This window comes from Lissotriton vulgaris, chromosome 1_1 (assembly GCF_964263255.1).
Source record: "Lissotriton vulgaris chromosome 1_1, aLisVul1.2, whole genome shotgun sequence".
NCBI classification, from domain to species: Eukaryota; Metazoa; Chordata; class Amphibia; order Caudata; family Salamandridae; genus Lissotriton; species Lissotriton vulgaris.
This window is the reverse complement of record NC_141685.1, coordinates 739,904,085-739,923,728: the sequence shown is the minus strand read 5'-3', so window position 1 is coordinate 739,923,728 and position 19,644 is coordinate 739,904,085. Positions and strand designations below refer to the sequence as shown.

The following is a 19,644-nucleotide window of genomic DNA, read 5'->3' as shown; positions in this document are numbered from 1 at the left end:
TCTGCCAGATTCGGAGTCGATATGCAGCTTCGACTGGTCATCATATGAGGGCTCTTGGTACACAACGTCCTCTTCCAGAGGATAACTCCTCTTTCCCATCGACACCTTCTTGGGTGCTTCGACCCCAGCCTTCGGATCGAGCGCCTTAGGGCGTGCAGTCCGAATTTTATCGGTGGCACAGCGTCTTTGGGCAGACGGACCTTCTTCGGGGCTGGCGTCGGTGTAGTTCCGACCGACTTTGCTTTTTCGCCAATATGTTTTTGGCCTTGCGTCGACTTCAGTGCTTGTTGCGTCGGGAGGCTCGCTCTTCTGCCTCGACTCGACGTGCTCCTTCGAGGCGCATTTGGATTTTGGCTCGAGGCCTTTGACAAGCTGTGGCCTGTCGACTCGTTGCTTCGGATCGAGAACCTTCCGAGACTCGAGTCCCTTGTTTGTGTCGCTGTCCGTCGACGTCGACCTCGTCGGCTCGACGTGCTTGGCTTTAGTGGTGGACTTTAGCGCCCCGATCTTCGGTTCGACACCCCTTATTTTTTACCCCGCCGGGTCGTCGACACTTTGTTTCTTCGTCGAATCCGATGGGTTCGAACTCTTCGATCCGAAGACTCATCAGCAGTTTCGGTTTCGTTTTTGACTCGACAACTTTCGGTTTTGCTTTAAGCAGTTTGACCGATGGCTCGTGTGATATATTCTTAGCCGGGCCGAGACGCAGGGCTATAGAATGTTCGACATGATCTTGGCTAAGGCCTTCTGGCGATGCCTCGACCTGAGCCCTTGGGAGTCTTTCAGTGTCTGTCTCGTGCCCAGTACCCACTGTTGGGCCTGGTTCATCGCTCGAGTCGTCATCGACTGCTCCGATGGGGAATACGTCGTCCCTTACCTAGACGACGTTTTCATCTTCGACGTTCTCTTAGTCGTCTTTGTAATAGTTGGAGCCATGCTTCGATCCGGGATCCGACTGCTGTTCTGGATCCTCAGTGTCTACGACTTCATCGTCCTCTTCGTCGAAGATATTCACCGGGTCGGGCGCTGGCTTTGACATCGTTTGCCTCGCTGCGCGTCTGAGTATAAGCGTCTTCTTTGACCTGAATCGAGCACAAGCTAGACAGTTGTCGAAAAGGCCACGCAGCTCTCTTCGACGTCCTGCTTGAGAATAACTGGAACAAGAACTCGGCACCGATCGAAACAATACCGACGACCCCTAAGGCCTTTTGGCCTTTAGAAAAGTTTCCGAACTTGAGAAAAGAAAGGTACATCCGAACCCAATGGCGGAAAAAAACAATCTGAGGATGAAGAGGAGGCCCATGCGCACTGTAGTCCGGGGGAGGAGCCACCTATCTCGTGATACTTCGAAGACTCTTCCAGGACAACAATGTGCAATCATCCGGACCCAACACTAGGCGGCGATCTATGCACAGATATGAATTCAGCAGCCCACATGCCTCGAACAAATAACTTCTACTAACACAGAGATTTTAGTGCCCCCTTCATCAGCAGCAGCAGATACTGCTTAATCATGACTTTCAACCATTTTTCTCTTTATTTATTGTAAACAGCAGTGCATTCTTTATGTGCTTATTTTGCCGCCACACTCAAGCCACTTTGTAGAACTTGCACAATCGTCTTTTTCAGCTGAATTTACTCCACCGTAATAGGCCTTTTGTTTATGTTACTGATTCCATTCCATCATCTAAGCTCTGGTGATTTGCAAGCGTTTGTGGATTTTCCTGCATCCACTCTGACTCTTTTGAGATCAGTGTTTACTGCTGCTACACAAGCGGTGATGGTTCCAGAAAGTGATCACATCACTGCTATGCTGATTTCTTTGCGCAAACTTCCAGTGCAACTCCAGTCTCAGGTGATTTTGGGTTCTTTACTTTTAGGGCTTTCACTTGAAAGAACTTGGATTATCTGTCAAGAATACTCCTGATGCTACTCAGTCTATGTTAACCTTGAGTTAACTGTGGATGCAACGTTAAAGTCCAAGGTTGAAACTTGCTCCCTTGAGGCAATCTACTTTGCAGCTCCATAACAGTTAAAACCCCTTCCCCACTTGGGTTCCCAACCTCTGTTCTTTAAAATATTGTTGATAATTTGCTAATTCAATTCAGATTTACTAAATAGCTGAATGGCTACGTATGCTTAAAAATGACTTTGTATAATGTTGATCTAATCTAGCACATTAATAGTTGTTTTGATTGTGTTAATAATGTGACGTGTAATATTACCAAGTGAACCCATATGAGTGTTTTTTTAAATTACCTCTTTGCCCTTCAGGGAACGCTTCATAGAATGAGCAAACAAATAAAATGGCAGAAAATGCGAATGAATATATATACAGGATTCAATGGACTATGGCGATTAACAGCATCAATACCTCTTTCAAGAGTTTAGTGGCAAAACTTAAACCTGGATCAATGGCAAGAATTGGCTGGTTGTAGTGCGAATGCCAACATTTTCGAATGGCTGGGATTTCCAGTGGCTAGGTGATATGGGTATAATGCTGTGTAATATGTTAATAATGTGGAAGTGTTGTACCAGGCCTACCTCTTTACAGAAGGAAACACCCCTGCCTACTGTCTGGAAGGAGGGGCTGTTAGCCTCCAACCAACTACAAGTGGTATAAGAAACAAACATTTGTTTCTCCATATGGGTGCCACCAAGCAAGTACCCTGGATCTCGCATAGCTTGAGATTCATATCTTGAAAATGAGTGGAAGAGGGTAGAAGTAGATATATAGATAGAACACAGCGCACACTTCTCCACAAGAGGTACTCTGAAAAGTTCCATATCATACACATTTCTTGTTCCAGCAGAAAAAAATCCCAGCCGTCAACAGAGCTCATCTATTCACCACTTCAAGTCTTGTTAAAATGGTCAGGAAATGGGCATCATGGAGTTCAAATGTTATTTGCCTGGTTCCAGAGTGGCACTACATATGGACGAAAGCTTAAAGTACAAAGGTATTACGTCTAGAGACCTCTGTAACTATCAAGCCATTTGCAATGGCTAGAGTCGAACTTTCAAGCAATGCCCTCCAAGGATAGCATTGCTCCAGTGGCTTGGTTGAGTGCCCACGCTCTGTATTGTAAGGGGCCTTGTAAACTACCCAGTAGGGAGTACTTTGCATTGATAATACACTGAACTCTACAAAGGATCAAGAATTTGCGAAGCAGCTCACAAATAAAGCATGTAGAAATAGACATTTATTGTGCAGAGCCAGTCTCCAGCCTGAGGCCTGAATCTGTGCTTAGATTGTGCTTTTTGGGAGTGGCGTTATAGTGACAAGCTTCACACAGCCACCTATTCTTAGGACCAACTGCAAATTATCTAGTATAGAAGCTTCAATTTAATTAGTTTGGGAGCCCCACAGTCTTAGTCTCAAAAAAGAAACTTTTATCTGGTGGAAACTCTAGCAGCAGGCAGATTCCTCAACTTTCGAATATCCCAATTGTCACACTGGATCAAGAATCTTTCAATTGCTCTTCTGAGGTGGTAGGGGTCCTGGCTCCTTGTTGGCACAGGAAACAAAGCAGCGGTGACATCACTGGAGCCATTAAGCATCCTCCTCTGTGCCTTCATGTTAGTTACTCATCCATTTTCCTTAAGCCCCATGAGATGAATAGGATGAGAGAAATCTCAATTTGAGAAGATGCCAGAGCAATAATGCTTAGCAAAGGTGTAGAGGAATGACCATGTTGCAGCTGGTACAGATCTCAGCCATGGGGGCTTCCCTTAGCAAAGCTGATGTTGACGTATTCACCCTGGTGGAATGGGATGGTACCCACGGTTGCTTCCTTATGTGCCAAGGAATAGCACACCTAATGCACAAGATAATCTACTGGGATAAAGTCATCTTCTGGACTGCTTTGCCCTTCTTGGGATTACATGAAGAGCTGGTTATTAGACCAAATCCCCTTTTGTATGGCCTGTGGTTTAAGTGTACCACCCCTCTTGGGGTCCAGCCTGAGAAACCTCTCCTCATCCTTGGTAGAATGTAGTAGGATATAAAAAAAAGGAGTCCTCTTGCACCATCTTCGAGTAAATTTGCCACTTGTGATCGGCAAAAGGATACCAACTCAGGTTGTCAACCCTGACATGAAGAGACATCGCAAGATGGTTGGCAATTAGCTAATTCTGAAGATGGTGCACTAAAGTCCAAAATCTCAGCTCTTCCTGACAAAGAAGATGGGGCCACCCCTCCCTGTTTGTAGACATACCACATCAAGGCTGTATTGTGTGCCATGAGCTGGATAGACTGACTGTGAATGAAAGGGAAGATCTTGAGTGCAAGTCGAATCACACTCAGTTTGATATGGTTGATGTTAAGAACCTGTATTGTGTAGATCAGCGGCTTCTGAACTCCACCAGGTGTGCGCCCTACTTTAGAGTGGAGGCATCCATCACAGTCATGGCAACGACTGGTGGAAGGTAGAAGGACATCCCCTGTAGTAGGTTCTTCTCCACTGATCCCCACGCCTGATCTGCTGCAGCGTCCAGAAGATTAGCATGGTGCAGCACAGATCTCATGCAGTGGCGGCTGGCATCTATGGGGAGGAGGGGGGTTTAGACAGCGTGCAAATAATTTATTTAAAAAATATATCTTACCTTAAACATCGTCCTCTGCTCCAGACCTCTTTCTAACTGGACCGCCTATCAACCGGATGCTGCAGTGTGGGCACCAATCCTGGCACTGCTCTCATGCTGTGAGAGCAGGGCCCTGATGGGAGGGAGTGGCCTCACTCACTGCTGCCAAGGACACTGGAGCCCACTTACTCTGAACCAGCTGTCTTAAGACAGCTGGATTAGAGGTTTCAAAGTGCACATGTCTGGCTGGCTGTTGCAAGACGACCGGACAAAAAGACATGCACACTTTGAAAAGTGCAAACACAGTCCACCCTCCTCCCTTCATTCAGCAGTGGCCCCGCCAGAGGATGAGAAAATAAAATGGTAATGTAATACCATTTTATTTTTCATCATTGGGGGGTAACTTAAGTGGGGAGTTCCTCTGCTCTAAAGGAGGAGCTGCCCCTGATCTCACGGGTGCAGGAAACACTGAATGCAGAGGCATCATGGGAGAGCCCTCATGTGCCAGTGTGTATGCGTGACCAGGAGGATGCAGGAAGCCAACACACCTAGCAGGCAGGGCCTTCAAGACTGGAATCAGATCTCTTACCCTAAATGCTGAGGCATTACCTGAATATCCCAGACCATCTGAGGATGAAGGAAAGATCGAAGAGAAGATATATCCAGAACCAGCACTCCGAGATCTCAGTGTAAGATTTGGGCACACTGATAGAAAAGCCCAAGTTGAAAGACAGGAATGCTGTTGATAGGAAGTGGTGGGACACAACCTGTAGCTTTGTGGAACCAGTCCTCCAGGTACATTAATACTGGGACTCCCGACCTCTTGAGATGAGCCACTGCCACCGCCAACACCTTTGTGAAGAGTTGAGGTGCTGATGTCAATCTGAAAGAGACCACTACTAACTGGTAATGAGTAGAGACTACCACGAACCACAGGTACCTGCTGTGAGACTGCAAGATTAGTATGTTAAAATACACGTCTAGCTAGTTGAAGGGCACTAACCTGTCCACTTCTTACAGTATGAAAAGAATCTGAGCCAGGGACACATTTTTTAACTTTTCCTTCTGGAGGAAAGTGTTAAAGATTCCTACATCCAGGATGGGAAGAGGACCGTTGTCCTTCTTCGGAACCAGGAAGTTCAGGTAATAGCTAGCACCACTGTCCAATTTCTACAGCTCTTTTCTAAAGTAAGACAGTCACCACCTGCTGCAGTATGTGCAAATGGTCTGTCTTCCTCCTGAAGGGACTGCTGGTGAGAGATTGGGGAAGGGACCTTTTGGTAGGGTAGGGCGTGTCCCCTTTGCACAATTTGAAGAATCCACTGGTCTGATGTTATAACCTCCCAGGCCTGTAAAAAGAAGGTCACCTGTTTTTCCATGGGCCTCACATGTTGTGATATGGGCAAACTAGAGCTGCTTCCCAGTGGTGCATGGGATGAGGCTGCTTGTTTGGTGGCACAACCTCTGCCCCTATCTATGTACTTTCTGAAGAAGAGGTTTTGAAGTTGTTGAGGCGGAGTCTCTAGTCTTTGGCAAAAATAAATTCTTCATGAGAAGCCACAACCTTTTCTAACTTGATGGTTGTCCTTCTGGATGGCAAACCATGTGAATGAGATGTCACTCTGGTTGCTTTAAAACACTTTAAAACAGAATTTGTTTTTGTGCTAAAACGTTTGGCCTAGTCAAAAGGGAGGTCCATCTTGACATCTGAACATCAGAAAAAAACCCATAATATCTCAGCCATGCATGGCGATGTAGGGCCACCAAAGACCACTTCGCCCTTGCGATTGAATCTGTGGTACCAGTTTTGGTTATGTCTAGATGCATCTTATCCATTCTTTGACACCAGGCCACAAAACTCTCGGCTACCTGCTTTGGTCTCCTTAGGATGTTGAGGAAAGTTCTCCCCCTCTTGCCTATGGAGGCAAAGCAGGTGGCCATTCAGGGCCTGATTCAGTCCCGTTTGGACTTCAGTAATGTTCTCTATCTCGGGGTCCCTGAATACACACTGCGTAAGCTACAGATAGTGCAAAACTGCGCGGCCCGCACACTGCTCGAGCTGCCGCGAAGACTGTCAGCCAAACCTGGACTGCGCAGCCTGCACTGGTTTCCAGTGCGACAAAGAATTGTCTTCAAGGCTATGTGTATATCCCACCAAGCCTTTTGGGACACAGGACCGGCTATCACCAGGGATCTAATTACACAGTATCATCCTAGCAGAAACCTTCGTTATAGCCAGGCGTTTATGGCGATTGTCCCTAGAATAAAAAAGGCAAGAGCAGGCGGCAGGATGTTCACTCATAATGCCGCCAAGCTATGGAATTCACTTCCCCTGCAACTTAGGTCCAACCCCAACCTCTCCTCCTTTCGGAAACAGCTTAAAACTTTTCTCTTTAAGGCTCCACTGTAACTCTCTAGTTCTTTCTTTCTGTTAAGCAAATCATACCTGTTGCTAGCGCTTGGACGCCTCAGGGCAGCAATCGCGCTTTACAAATATACGTTTCATTTCATTTAATTTCTGTAAAATGCTAAATGTGCAGTCTGCTCGTTGGGGGAGAATCATATGGGCTATCCCACCAGGCATGGGTGTATCTTCTCAGGAGAAAGGTGGCAGTCAAAGATTTGAAAGCAAGGCTCTTGGGCAAGAAAATCTTTTTCCAGACTCTCATAAATTTTTGGGATTATCTGTCTCTTGGAGATGTCACGAAGGCTTCTGAGATTTGTTACGGCCAGCATGAAGCCTGCACCTCAAACCTCTCTGGGAACAGGTGGACCAAAAGAAAAAGGGTGTCACTTAAAGTTGACCTGTACTTTCTTGCTACTAATCTGTTGGGGCAGAAGTCAGGCAGGACACTCACGGTAGGCAAGAGGAGGCACTGCAAAGGAGCCGGCTGGGGCATTGGAAGAATTTATGATGGAGGCCCGGGGACTGGGATCAGGACCATTAGCACTGGATCCGTAAGTGGAATTATGACCAGGTCTGGATACAAATAAGACTCCTCATTTGATGGGGAGAAATTAAAAACAGTGCTGGGGGAAGATTGATATTGCTTCTTCCTATTTTTAGGTTTGTTATCCTTCTCTGTCTACGACTTCGAAGAAGGAGAGGAGCAAGATTTGGATCTCTGCAGTGACAGGAGCAAAATTCAATGGTCATCACAGGACTGGGCCACAAACAGCTTGGCTTCCTACTGTTTGATCGCCTTTACTACTTTGTGTCATGTTTCAACTCCAGAAATCACAAGTAAATGTCATGGAGGTCCATAAGGGTCATCTGCCCGTCACAATCCCAAGAATGTTTGAAACATGAATATTTAGGGGGAGACATCCCTAAGCGTAGAACACAATTTTGTCACAAAAATAAGAGAAGAAAGCAAGCTCAGGAGGTGTGTGTGGTTGGCGCTCAAAAAAGGGAAATGTCAGGGAGCTGGGGTGGAGGTTTTGACGATTCAATGGCATCACAGTGGAGAAGTTTCCGATGCCGACAAAGCCAGCACCCCATACCAGAGCAAAAGAGCAACTGAAAGTGTCCATATCCAGTCTGGCATCTGGAATATTCCAATGTGATGAAGCTGCAAGAACAATATTCATCAGAGGTAGACATTTATGAATGCTGCAAAGACTATACATACCTAGAAAATCAAAAAGACTCACATACCGACAGGGATTCAGTACGCTAATGTAAGATGTGACAGAAAGGCAGAATAACAGGAGTGCTAACCAGCTCTGACGGAGAAGATGAAGTTCTTAACTAAGAATCTAAGGTGCTTCGCTCATTTCAAATGGATAATCAGAACACATGAGGCAGCTAGATCATGAAGCCTGTAAGGATGATCTAAATCTGTATTGATCAAAGAGGCACAAGGATGACTTGGAGGACAATTTTGGGAATATATGTTTGTCGATGGCTGAAAGGTTTGTGTCCTACCACCAGTTGCTTTGGTACTAAGTAAGACCGGTCAAGCTAATTTTCACAAAGACTCCTAGTTAACTTCACTGTATGTACAGTCTCTCAAAGTTCCTCAAATGTTCTATAATGACCACTCTACCGATGACTTGCTCATTTGTCATATCTAGCAAAGCTCTCTGCTTGGTGCTTTTCATACAGTCACATTTGATTACTGCTATAAATTACGTACTGTGATTTAATGCCAACTGCATTTCTAAATAATGATATCAGTTTGTATAACTTCATGCTCCATGCCAGCTGGCCTTTTCAGGTGATTTAGCACAATAATGTCACTGTCCAAATTCCTACTTGGAGGGTTAGTGACCAATTATTAGTATGAATTGTGTTTGAGTGTTTCCTACATTTCAGTCTACCACCTCCAACTCCACCTAACCAGCTTCAACTTACTCTTATGATCCCCTTTCCCCACTCTCATGTCACGGCTGTGTTAGATTCAGACACATCCACCCCTACTGCATGTTTGATCATTACCACAGGGACAAAACCTTTCATGTCACCAGCTCATTAAAGGACCTGGCGGGTTTCTGTTATGTCCTCTGTACCTAAACCTGCCTTGGAGGTGACCACTTTAAACCTAGCCAATTGAACTGAAACCTTCCAGCATTGTTCTATACATATTTTAGGTTTCATTCCTCATAGATCACATTTTTCCTTACTTGCCATCAAAAGAACTTTACAAGCTACAGTCGTGTTGAGCCCATTTAGAATTCGTGCCTGCTTCGAATGTTTTTATGCAGCCAAGAACAAGGGCCTTAAAGGCACTGCTGGCTATTTAGCTTGGGTTGGTGACCAAAGAACATCTGAAGACCATAGAAAACGTACTTGAGACAAGAGTTCTAAAGTCATTCTTTCCCGCTTTCAAAACACCCCAAGATAGGTCATATATCACAAGATCTTAATAGCTTTATGACGGTCTCCAAAGAGTGTCAAGGGGTCATATGAGAACCCCTTAATGTGCACCTAAGAGCTCTGTGTGAGGGCCCTAAATAGAGTAAAGTTAAATAGTTTTAAAGAGTTGTATGTGAGGGTGCATTATTAACCTCTAATGGTCTTACGAAAGGCTTCTAAGAGGAGTTCTGAAGGTCTGCGTGTCGGTGTCTCCCACAAAAATTTCAGGGTCACACAAGAAATATCATGTGTGAGGGACTCCCATGGTCTTCTGAGGGACACATGAGAGGTAACTCTAACAAGAGTTCTAAAGTGCTGTGTGTGAGGGACTCCCAAGAATAATCAAATATCATGCACGATGGACATCTATAAGGATTTAAAGGATCATGTGTGATGGTCTTTTGTAGTATTGACATCTGATGTTCATTCAACCAGGATTTCTAATCATAGTTCTAAAGAGCAGAGTTTAATACAGGTACAGGAAGAAATTATGCAAGGCCTTAAGTGGGAAAAACGTACTGAGTTGGCACGATCGGACGGCGCAGCGACACGCTGAGGCTGCGCTTCCATGGCTTGGTCTTCAGTCTGTTCTTGACGCCATCCTCCTGGTCCATCATCTGCTCCAAGAGGGTCTGATCATCTGCATTCATTGGGGCCACAGAAATGTCACGAACAGCTCGGAACTCGCCGCAGTTATTCAGGTGCTCGTTCTCCAGTCGGAAGAAGTTCCACACAAATCGTCTGCCAGAGAGTTAATGGGAAAGGAAGCAAATGCATTTGTTTTAATTGCAGACCACAGTCATCAGAACTACTTGTGATATTCAGTGGGGGTGCAGGAAAGACAATGGATAAATGAGAGAGGGAATCACACAACACTCTAGAGCATCGAAAAGCTTATCTACAATGGATGCTGTAAATACAGAAATTCAAGGGCTTGCACCTTGTGTACCCCACCCGATGAGAGGCTATAGAGCAGCACTGTCAGCTTTCATGTGAGCAGAGCATGAAAACAAGATACTTGCTTGTAATGTTAGCTTTAATTAATCCATGATTCCTTCCATTAAACTCTAAAGACTAGGACCTATGGACACAATTCTGAATCAGTATGCCTGAAAAGAAAATGTAGCAAAAGGAGAATGAACAAGCTACTCACATTCGGTAACACTCTTTCTGGTGGATAACCTTTCATAGGCACAGATTCCCCACTTTAAAATACTCCCTACGTGCCAGACTAAATCCCAAAACACTTCTCCAGCACTGCTCGGTGGCACTGTGCGGCTCCACGCAGTGCTATGTATTGGCGCAGAAGTGGCAAAGGGGAGCTGCATATATGTGCCACCCTCAACGCTGAATTCAGTTTCTTGTTTTTTCTTTTCCACACCCCCAGACACATGGCGTGAACAATTGTTGGTACTAGTGTGCTGATTTTTAATTTGGGACCTTTTTAGATATTAAAAAGAGGCCACTCCACAAAGCGAGGAGGTGAGTGGGCAGTGAGGAATTTGCGCTACCAAAGGTAAGTAACTTGTTCTCATCTTGGATACTTCTAACCACAGATTCCTCAATTTAAAATAAGTATCAAAGCAGTAACTCCCCAGGTGGAGGGTCTGTGGAGTGGACTCAGGCACACAAATTAATCAGAACAAAGCAGACAAAATGTCCTTCCTGCTGGACCTGGCTGTCAAGGAAGTAGTGCTCAGACGTGAACATATACATAAACACCTACTTCGAAGCGTGGCAAATGTCAGGGACAGGAAATTCACACACTGTTGCAGAGGGGGTTTCTCGGCCACTGCAGAGGACTATCCACCTCAACAGGGTCTTCTTCTGCATGCCTTCCCTTTTTTTCGACCGAGAGAACCCCGCAAAGACCTCAAGAACTTCCGGCCCATCTCCCTGCTCCCGGCAAAGGTCATCGAGAAAATCGTCAACATGTAACTGGCACGCCACCTGGAAAACAACAACATCTTGGACCCGTCCCAGTCCGGATTCAGACGAAACCACAGCACTGAGACAGCCCTCATCTCCGCCACAGACGACATCAGGCGCCAACTAGACAACGGAGAAACATCAGCCCTCATCCTCCTGGACCTGTCAGCCCCTTCGACACGGTCTGCCATCGCACTCTAATGACACGCCTCCTAGAAGCTGGACTCCAAGAGAAGGCTCTTGACTGGACTACGTCCTTCTTCTCCGGCAGAACCCAGAGCGTCCGCCTCCCACCCTTCCGATCCGAAGCCACCAACATCATCTGCGGCATCCCCCAGGGCTCAGCCCATCGCTGTTCAATGTCTACATGGCTCTCCTCGCACAAGTGGCCCGCCATCACAACCTCAACATCATTTCCTACGCTGACAACACCCAGCTCATCCTCTCCCTCACCAAGGACCCACACACCGCCAAAACCAACCTCCATGAGGGAATGAAGGCCGTCGCCGACTGGATGAGGAGCAGCCGTCTGAAGCTGAACTCGGACAAGACGGAGGTCCTCATCCTCGGACCCAGCCCCTCAGCCTGGGACGATTCCTGGTGGCTGACCACACTGGGAACAACACCAACACCCACCGACCATGCACGCAATCCAGGATTCATCCTCTACTCCTCCCTCTCCATGTCTAAGCAGGTCAACGCCATCTCCTCCTCCTGCTACAACACCCTCCGCATGCTCCGCGGAGTGGATCCCGACCGAAACAAGAAGAACGGTGACACAGGCCCTCGTCAGCAGCAGACTGGACTACGGCAACGCACTCTATGCAGGAATCCCAGCCAAACACCTACTACGACTACAATGCATCCAAAACGCCTCAGTCCAACTGATTGTCAATGTTCCCCGGTGCAGCCACATCACCCCCCACCTGGGAGACCTACCCTGGCTCCCCGTCCACAAGAGGATCACCTTCAAGCTCCTCACCAACGCACACAAAGCACTCTACAACGCCGGACCAGTCTACTTGAACAGCAGACTCAGCTTCCACACCCCCACCCGCCAGCTCCGCTCCGCCAGCCTCGCCCTCGCCGCTGTCCCTGCATCCAACAAACTACCTCTGGCGGCAGATCCTTCTCCTACCTCTCCGCCAAGACCTGGAACACCCTCCCTACCCACATACGGCAGACCCAAGACATACTCGCCTTCAGAAGACTCCTCAAGACCTGGCTCATCGAGCAGTAGCAGCACCCCCCTCTCCCCTCAGCAACTTGGGACCCTCACGGGTAAGTAGCGTGCTTTACAAGTACTCTGATTGATTGATTGATTGAAAGAGCTGATCAACCACCGATGTTCTTTGATATGATCAATGTAAAAGCCCTTTGGGGGTAGGGGGGGCAACCAATGAGGCCTCTCCTTTGTCGAGTGATTTTGAGGGAGGGGGGTAGTTGGGTGGGTAGAGGGCATCACTGGGTTGGGGTCGGGCAAAGAACAGCGGCAGGGTAATGGGATTGCCCAACGTGGAAAGGAGTCATAACTTTAAGGAAGAAGGCCACCTGAGTATGCAGCACCAGTTTGGCCGGGAAAAATGTTGCGTAGAGCAGTTTCACAGACAGTGCCTGAACTTACTCACATGACCTCATTGCCAGTCACAATGAAGAAAACAGTCTGTAAAGTCAGAAGACGCAGCAAGCATCACCAATGATCAGGGAAGAAACGTATGCCAAACCCTTTTATAAACCTTATCACAACAGATAATTTAAACAAGGTTGGTTGGGCCGTCAAAAGTGGAAAGGCTGAAGAGTCCAAAACAATAACATTTAAAATGGCCCACTGCAAGGTCTTGCAGGGCCACAAGCAAAACAAATATAATCTGACAGCTTAGCTTGTAAAGGGTCAATCTTACAGATACCACACTAGGTTACAAATGTATCAAAGTACCTGGAATAAATGGACATTGTGGAAGGGTGCCTGAAAGAGAGGATGATATCCACCTTTTCAGAAGGCTTATCAAACTCAGTTAACTGCCACCACTCAATCTCCATGTATGGGTGTGTAGTTTGTGCAGGTTCAGGAGAAGGACAAAAGATCTTCTCAAAGCGGTAGCCTGACAGCTGGACAGACGTTCAGGGTACAACACACTTCAGCCCAATCCAGAGCGTGTAGGATGACTTGTGCCTGTCTTTGCCTATATTTTTCAGAACTTGTGGAGGGAGAGACAGGGACAGGAAGACGTTTTGGAGTCCCGTTTTCCATTCCGGGGGAATGCATCTCCCAAGTCAGTGTTCTCACAGAAACTCCAATGCACAAAACCTTCTACACTTCTTGACAGTGGCAAAAAGATCTAAACAGGGTTCTCCCCACTGCCGGAAGATGCCCAGATTTACTTCGGGATGTAGATGCCATTTGTGACCTGCCAATTGCCACTTGCTTAACTCGTCCTCTCTGGCATCCAAGGATCCCGTTAAGAGGTTGGAGATTAGGGAAATACCCTGACGTTCTAACCAACTACAAAGACACAGCGTCAGGGCTCCACTCTGCCCTGCTTGCTGAAATACCACATGGTGGTGGTATTGTGAGAACCTGCACCAGCCTCCCCTTGAGTAGGAAAGCTTTCAGCACTAGACAAATGTTCCAAACTCCAACAGATGGGCTCCCCTAAGAGATCAAACGTCCTCTGATCACCACCTCCCCCAAATGACCGCACTAGCCCAGTAGTGACCAGTACGTCACCACCATCAGCACCGGGATGGGAATGGAGAAGAGCCGGCTACTGGAAAAATGGCTTTTGAGAAGCCAGCACTGCAGATCGTGAACCATCTCTTCTGAAATATGGATGGCATCCAAAGTATTTCCTTGATGCTGGGCCTTCTGGGACTTCATTTTCTGTTGTACAGCTCACAACATCCACCGTAATCAACAAGGAGGATGCAGGAGGCTAAGAGGCCAAATAGCCTCAGAACTGCTCTCACCGAGATCCAGCACAGAGGCTGAAACATCAGGACCATAGCCCAAATTTCCTGGACACGTTGTGGGGAATGGAAGGCCTTGAACTACACTGCATCGAGGATGGCTACTATAAATAGCTGCCTCTGTGAAGGAGGCTGGTGCAACTTCAGCCCGTTTATAGTGAACCCCAAAAATTTCAGGAGATTTGCTGTTGTCCGGAGATGGTCTACGACCAACTGTGGTAAACCTTCTTTCAAAAAACTGTACTTGAGGTAGGAAAAAACTGGTATCCCCCAACCACCGAAGGTATGCATCAACCAGCACTGTCACTTTTATGAACACCTGAGGGGTCATGGTGAGGCCAAAGGGGGGCACAGCAAACTAAAAATGTTCCTGGTCGACCTCAACCACAGGTCACGTCTGTGGGACTGCTGAATGGGTAAACACAAACATGTGTCCTGTAGGTCAAAGGACACTATTCAGTCCACCTCCCCCCTTACTCCCTCAGTCCAGATCAGAGAAGAAATGTGCAAGGGTGAGTATTTTTTATTCTGTCCTTCAGCAGGAAGGCATTCAGAGATCAAAGGTCTAAAATAGGCCAGAGGCCCCTGACCGTTTTTAGCACAAGAAAATAGCGAAATTAACAATGTTCTACTCTTTCCGAGTACAGAACCCTCCAAATAGCACCTTTTGAGAGTAACAGTCATGCCTCTTGTAGCCAAATTAAAAGTGCTCCCCTGAATGTCATTCTGATGTGTGGTTGAAGATTTGGGGGGCAAAAATAAACACATTGGACAAAGCTAAACTGAGCGATTTCAGAACCCATTTGTCGGAAGTGGTAGATTGACACCCTGAGAGGCAGTGCTGAATCCTGACTTCCAGAAGATGCTCCACCAAGGGTGAAAAAAAGCAGCGTGGTCGCTGTTGCTGCAATTGTAAGACGACTGTGCGGAATGGTGCCCCGGCTAGTGCCTTCGCCAGCCTTGCATTGCCTGCAGACACATGTCCTCTCCCTCAAAAAGACTGAGGTGCCTGCTGTAGCTTTTGGTAGAAGGGAATGTCGCTGTCTGTACGCCAGCTCCATGGAGTAGATGTACATTTTCTGAGCTAATGTGGGAACTGATTAGTAGCTGTAAACCAACTTTCTTTAAAACGCTCAAAAAGAGAATCAGCTTTTTCACCAAAAAAGGGGTCAGCTATCCAAGATATTTGTACAGAGACAGAGGCTTGTACATCACCAGAAAATCCTGTGGAATAACTTTATGAGTGTAGGGACCCTGGGAAAAAACATTCTAAAAGGAGCTTTAGAAATGTTACTAATGAGGCACTCGCGCCTTTTATTCGTAACATCAATATCACATCTCAGCGGAAGGTAGAGGAGTCGGCTCAATAGCTCTCCGATGCTATCACCAGAGCCGCAGATGAATTAGCCCCCCCTTCCTTGAAATCTGCTACCCGACAGAAGCCAACTGCCCCCTGGTTTTCATCGGACCTGAGGTCTCTTAGGCAAAAATGCAGACAGAAGGAACGAGGATGGCGAAAATCCTGGGATCCCAAAGATCGTGAAGTCTATAAGAGCCTATTACGAGAGTATAAAAACAAAGTGATTAAGGAAAAACAGGATTATTTTACTAACTTAACCTGTTCTTTAACATCTTCTAAAGAACTCTTTAAAATTGTGGATTCACTTTGCTCTCTCCAGGCTCCAGATCCTGTGGTTGCTTCACAGGAGCTATGCAATAATATATCAGATTTCTTCTATAAAAAAATAGATGATATCTACATAGCTCTACAATCACAGAGGAATTCTCTGAGCTCTGAAGGCATCTCTCGAATCCAACTGCTGGAGGCTTGGAACAGAGAAACTCCCCTGTCCCTTGAACAGTTTCCTGCTCTTTCTTTGGAGGGACTTAATAGCCTGTTGGATAAAACGAAATCATCTTCCCCATTGGACCCAGTTCCTTTGAAACAACTGAAGAACTGCAGGGAAATTATTCTTCCTCCGATGTTGGAAGTAATGAATGGAGCCTTGGAACAAGGCATCTTCCCATCACCTTGGAAGAAAGCCATTGTAAAGCCATTGCTAAAAAAGACCACCTTAGACCCAGGTGTGCTGAAGAACTTCAGACCTATTTCCCTGCTGCCGGCCCCTGCCAAGATGTTGGAGACCCACATGAACTTCCATCTTTCTAACTTCCTCGATACCTCAGGTTTCTTGGATGGGTCCCAACATGGCTTTAGAAAGCTGCATAGCACGGAGTCTGCCTTGACGAAGGTCATGGATAACATCCGCAGGAAAGTTGACTTAGGTCAAACTACCGTGCTGGTGCTGCTGGACCTTACAGCAGCATTCGACACCCTGTCTCCCCTTACCTTAACATCTAGGTTAAGGGAGGCAGGGATAGTAGGACCGGCCCTCGGTCTCCTGAGCTCCTTCTTACATCAACGAGAGCAGCGTGTCATGCTAGGTGAGTACCTCTCCCCTGCTAAGTCTTTGCAATGTGGGGTGCCACAGGGGTCGGCATTGAGCCCGACCCTGTTCAATATCTACGTGGCCCCCCTTGCAAGACTAGTAAGATCTCAGGGGATGGAGGTAGTGTCGTATGCCGACGACACGCAGATTATGGTATCCCTGACCCACTCTGTGAATGAAGCCGCGTCAAACTTTAGGGCCTGCATGCAACTTGTTGCAGAGTGGATGATTTCCAACTCCCTTAAGTTGAACGGGGAAAAGACAGAGGTCCTGGTCTTTGGCAAAGACCAGGGCTTGTGGTCAGGTGAATGGTGGCCTCCTTCCCTTGGCATCTGCCCCACACCTACTCAATCTGCCAGGAACCTTGGTGTTATCTTTGACACTCAGCTCTCTATGGAGCTTCAGGTCAACCGAACGGTCGCTACCTGTTGGGGCGTCATCAGGACACTGAAAAGGATTGTCCATTATCTTTCCCTACAGGCACGGAAACAGGTGGTGAACGCCCTTGTTGGCTCAAGGCTCGATTATTGTAATTCACTCTACGCCGGGGCCAACAAGGGCCTTCTGCAGCGCCTGCAGGTCATACAAAATGCGGCAGCCCGTTTCGCCCTTGCCCTGCCTTGGCTGTCATCTATGACCTTGGCGAGGAAGAATCTCCATTGGCTCCCCATTCCCGCAAGGATCACGTTCAAGCTTCTTTGTCTAACCTACAAGGCTTTAAGTGCAGGCTCGGCGGATGCCCTCGGATCACTACTTACCAGATATGTCCCGAATAGATGCCTTCGCTCCAGTGAGTTCAATCAATTGGTAATTCCTCGAGCCAAGAAGGCTAGATGGGGGAGCAAAGCTTTTTCCATTCTAGCACCCCAGATGTGGAATTCACTCCCCCTAGAGATTAAGTCACTTCCATCTCTTGACCTTTTCAGGAAGTCACTGAAAACTTGGCTCTTTATTAAGGCATACCAGTAAGCTATATTTCTGACGTTTGACAGCTATCTATTTTATTTAGGCGCCTTGACGCCCATGGGGCATAGCTGCGCATTATAAATGCCATTTCATTCATTCATTCATAGGCAGAACACAACACTGGTGCCAACTGACCTTCTCAGATCAGAAGAATCAAGGACAGCACGAATCACATACTTGTCCCTCATGAACTGTCTGCGCCAGAGAAGCCCCAAGGTCCTCAAGGACCGTCAGAAAGATCTCAATGGCCATGTCCCACATGGCATGCATTTAACAACCCAACAAACAAAGATCACTGACTGGTTTCAACGCCTGGCTAGCAGAGGACAAAATACATTTCCAAACGCCTCAATAGTCTTGGGCATCCCTGTCTGGAGAAGTAGTGGGGAATTAACTGGGGTTCACCTTGCTGGAGTGAAAAATCCATTACAACGCAGTCATTACATCGCACTGTTTTTACAACGCAACTGCCTTTACATCGCATGCCATTACATTGCATGCCATTACAGCGCATGTCAGTACAACACATGTCACTAAAACACATGTCACTGCAAAGCATGTCACTGCAAAGCATGTCACTGCAACGCATGTCACTGCAACGCATGTCACTGCAACGCATGTCACTGCAACGCATGTCACTGCAAAGCATGTCACTGCAAAGCATGTCACTGCAACGCATGTCACTGCAACGCATGTCACTGCAACGCATGTCACTGCAACGCATGCCATTACAACGCATGCTATTACAACACATTATAAGGCAAGTAATGGAGATTTTTTAGTTTCAGGGTGGGTATGGGTTTTGGGGTAGATGGGAATAGTAATTTTTACCCCTACGCTATCCAACACTTTCCCTACTGTTGCACTCACTGGAGATGGAATAGTGAGTTTTACCCCTAAGCCATCCAACACTTTCCCTACTATTGCACTCACCGGAGTGGGAATAGTAATGTTTACCCCTACACTATCCAACACTTTCCCTACTGTTACACTCACTGGAGCGGGAATAGTAATTTTTACCCCTACACGATCCAACACCTACCCTACTGTTGCACTCACTGGAGTGGGAATAGTAATTTTTACCCATGCACTATCCAAAACTTACCCTACTGTTGCCCTAAAAGTATTATGCGTTGCAATGGTATGCGTTGTAATAGAGTGAGTTGTAATGGCAGTTTTTAAAAATGCGTTGTAATGGCATGCGTTGTAAAGTCTATGGTAGCCAGGGATAGAGCTTTGAGCAATTGTCCATCAAGTTTTCAGTGAGGGCCTCGTTAAAGAGATGCAAGTGCTAAGTCACTGCCTCTATGCCGGATTGAAAAAAAGGCTGCTAAAAAAGCAAAGTCCTTGGTGAATACCTGATGTGCATATGTTAAGGATGAAAATCAGAAACTCAAACTGACATTGCATCCTGTCCACTAAGAAGACATGGAACATCAAGGGGCACTCCTCATGTGGCAGGTAGACATTCTGGAGGTCCAGGGACATCAACCAGTTCTCCGGGTCCAGGTCTCGCAGGATCATGACTAGGGTGACCACCTTTTCAGGAATCAATTTAAATAGTTCAAATCCTTAATGTATTAGAAGTCCTCAACCTTCTTGGGTACTACAAATTATCGGGTGTCGCATACCTTTCTACACCAAGATGTACTAATCTTTTCATGGATCCATTCAGAAGAAGAGCTGTTACAGCTTGGAGAAGATGACCCAAAGGGGGCTGCTGAAAGAGAATTAAGACAGATGTATATGGTGCCAGGAGTGCTTTGGTGCAGGAAGTGTAGTTTGATTACCTCTTCAAGAAAGGAAAGGATTCTTAACGGGTAGTGATTTGTAGGTACAACTAGATCAAGGTGACTTTACTGCAAGAAATTCATAATCTACTTTCTACTG

The 19,644-nt window shown here is 46.7% G+C and overlaps 1 protein-coding gene across 1 annotated transcript in view; it reads right to left on the bottom strand.

Moving 5' to 3' along the window:
• Window positions 1-19,644, bottom strand: part of XPR1 (xenotropic and polytropic retrovirus receptor 1) — a 588,907-nt gene that overhangs the window by 14,121 nt on the left and 555,142 nt on the right. The window contains exon 14 of the mRNA XM_086955457.1: window positions 9,962-10,183. Within this exon, the coding sequence (XP_086811583.1) occupies window positions 9,962-10,183 (222 nt within the window). The remainder of the gene's footprint in view (window positions 1-9,961; window positions 10,184-19,644) is intronic.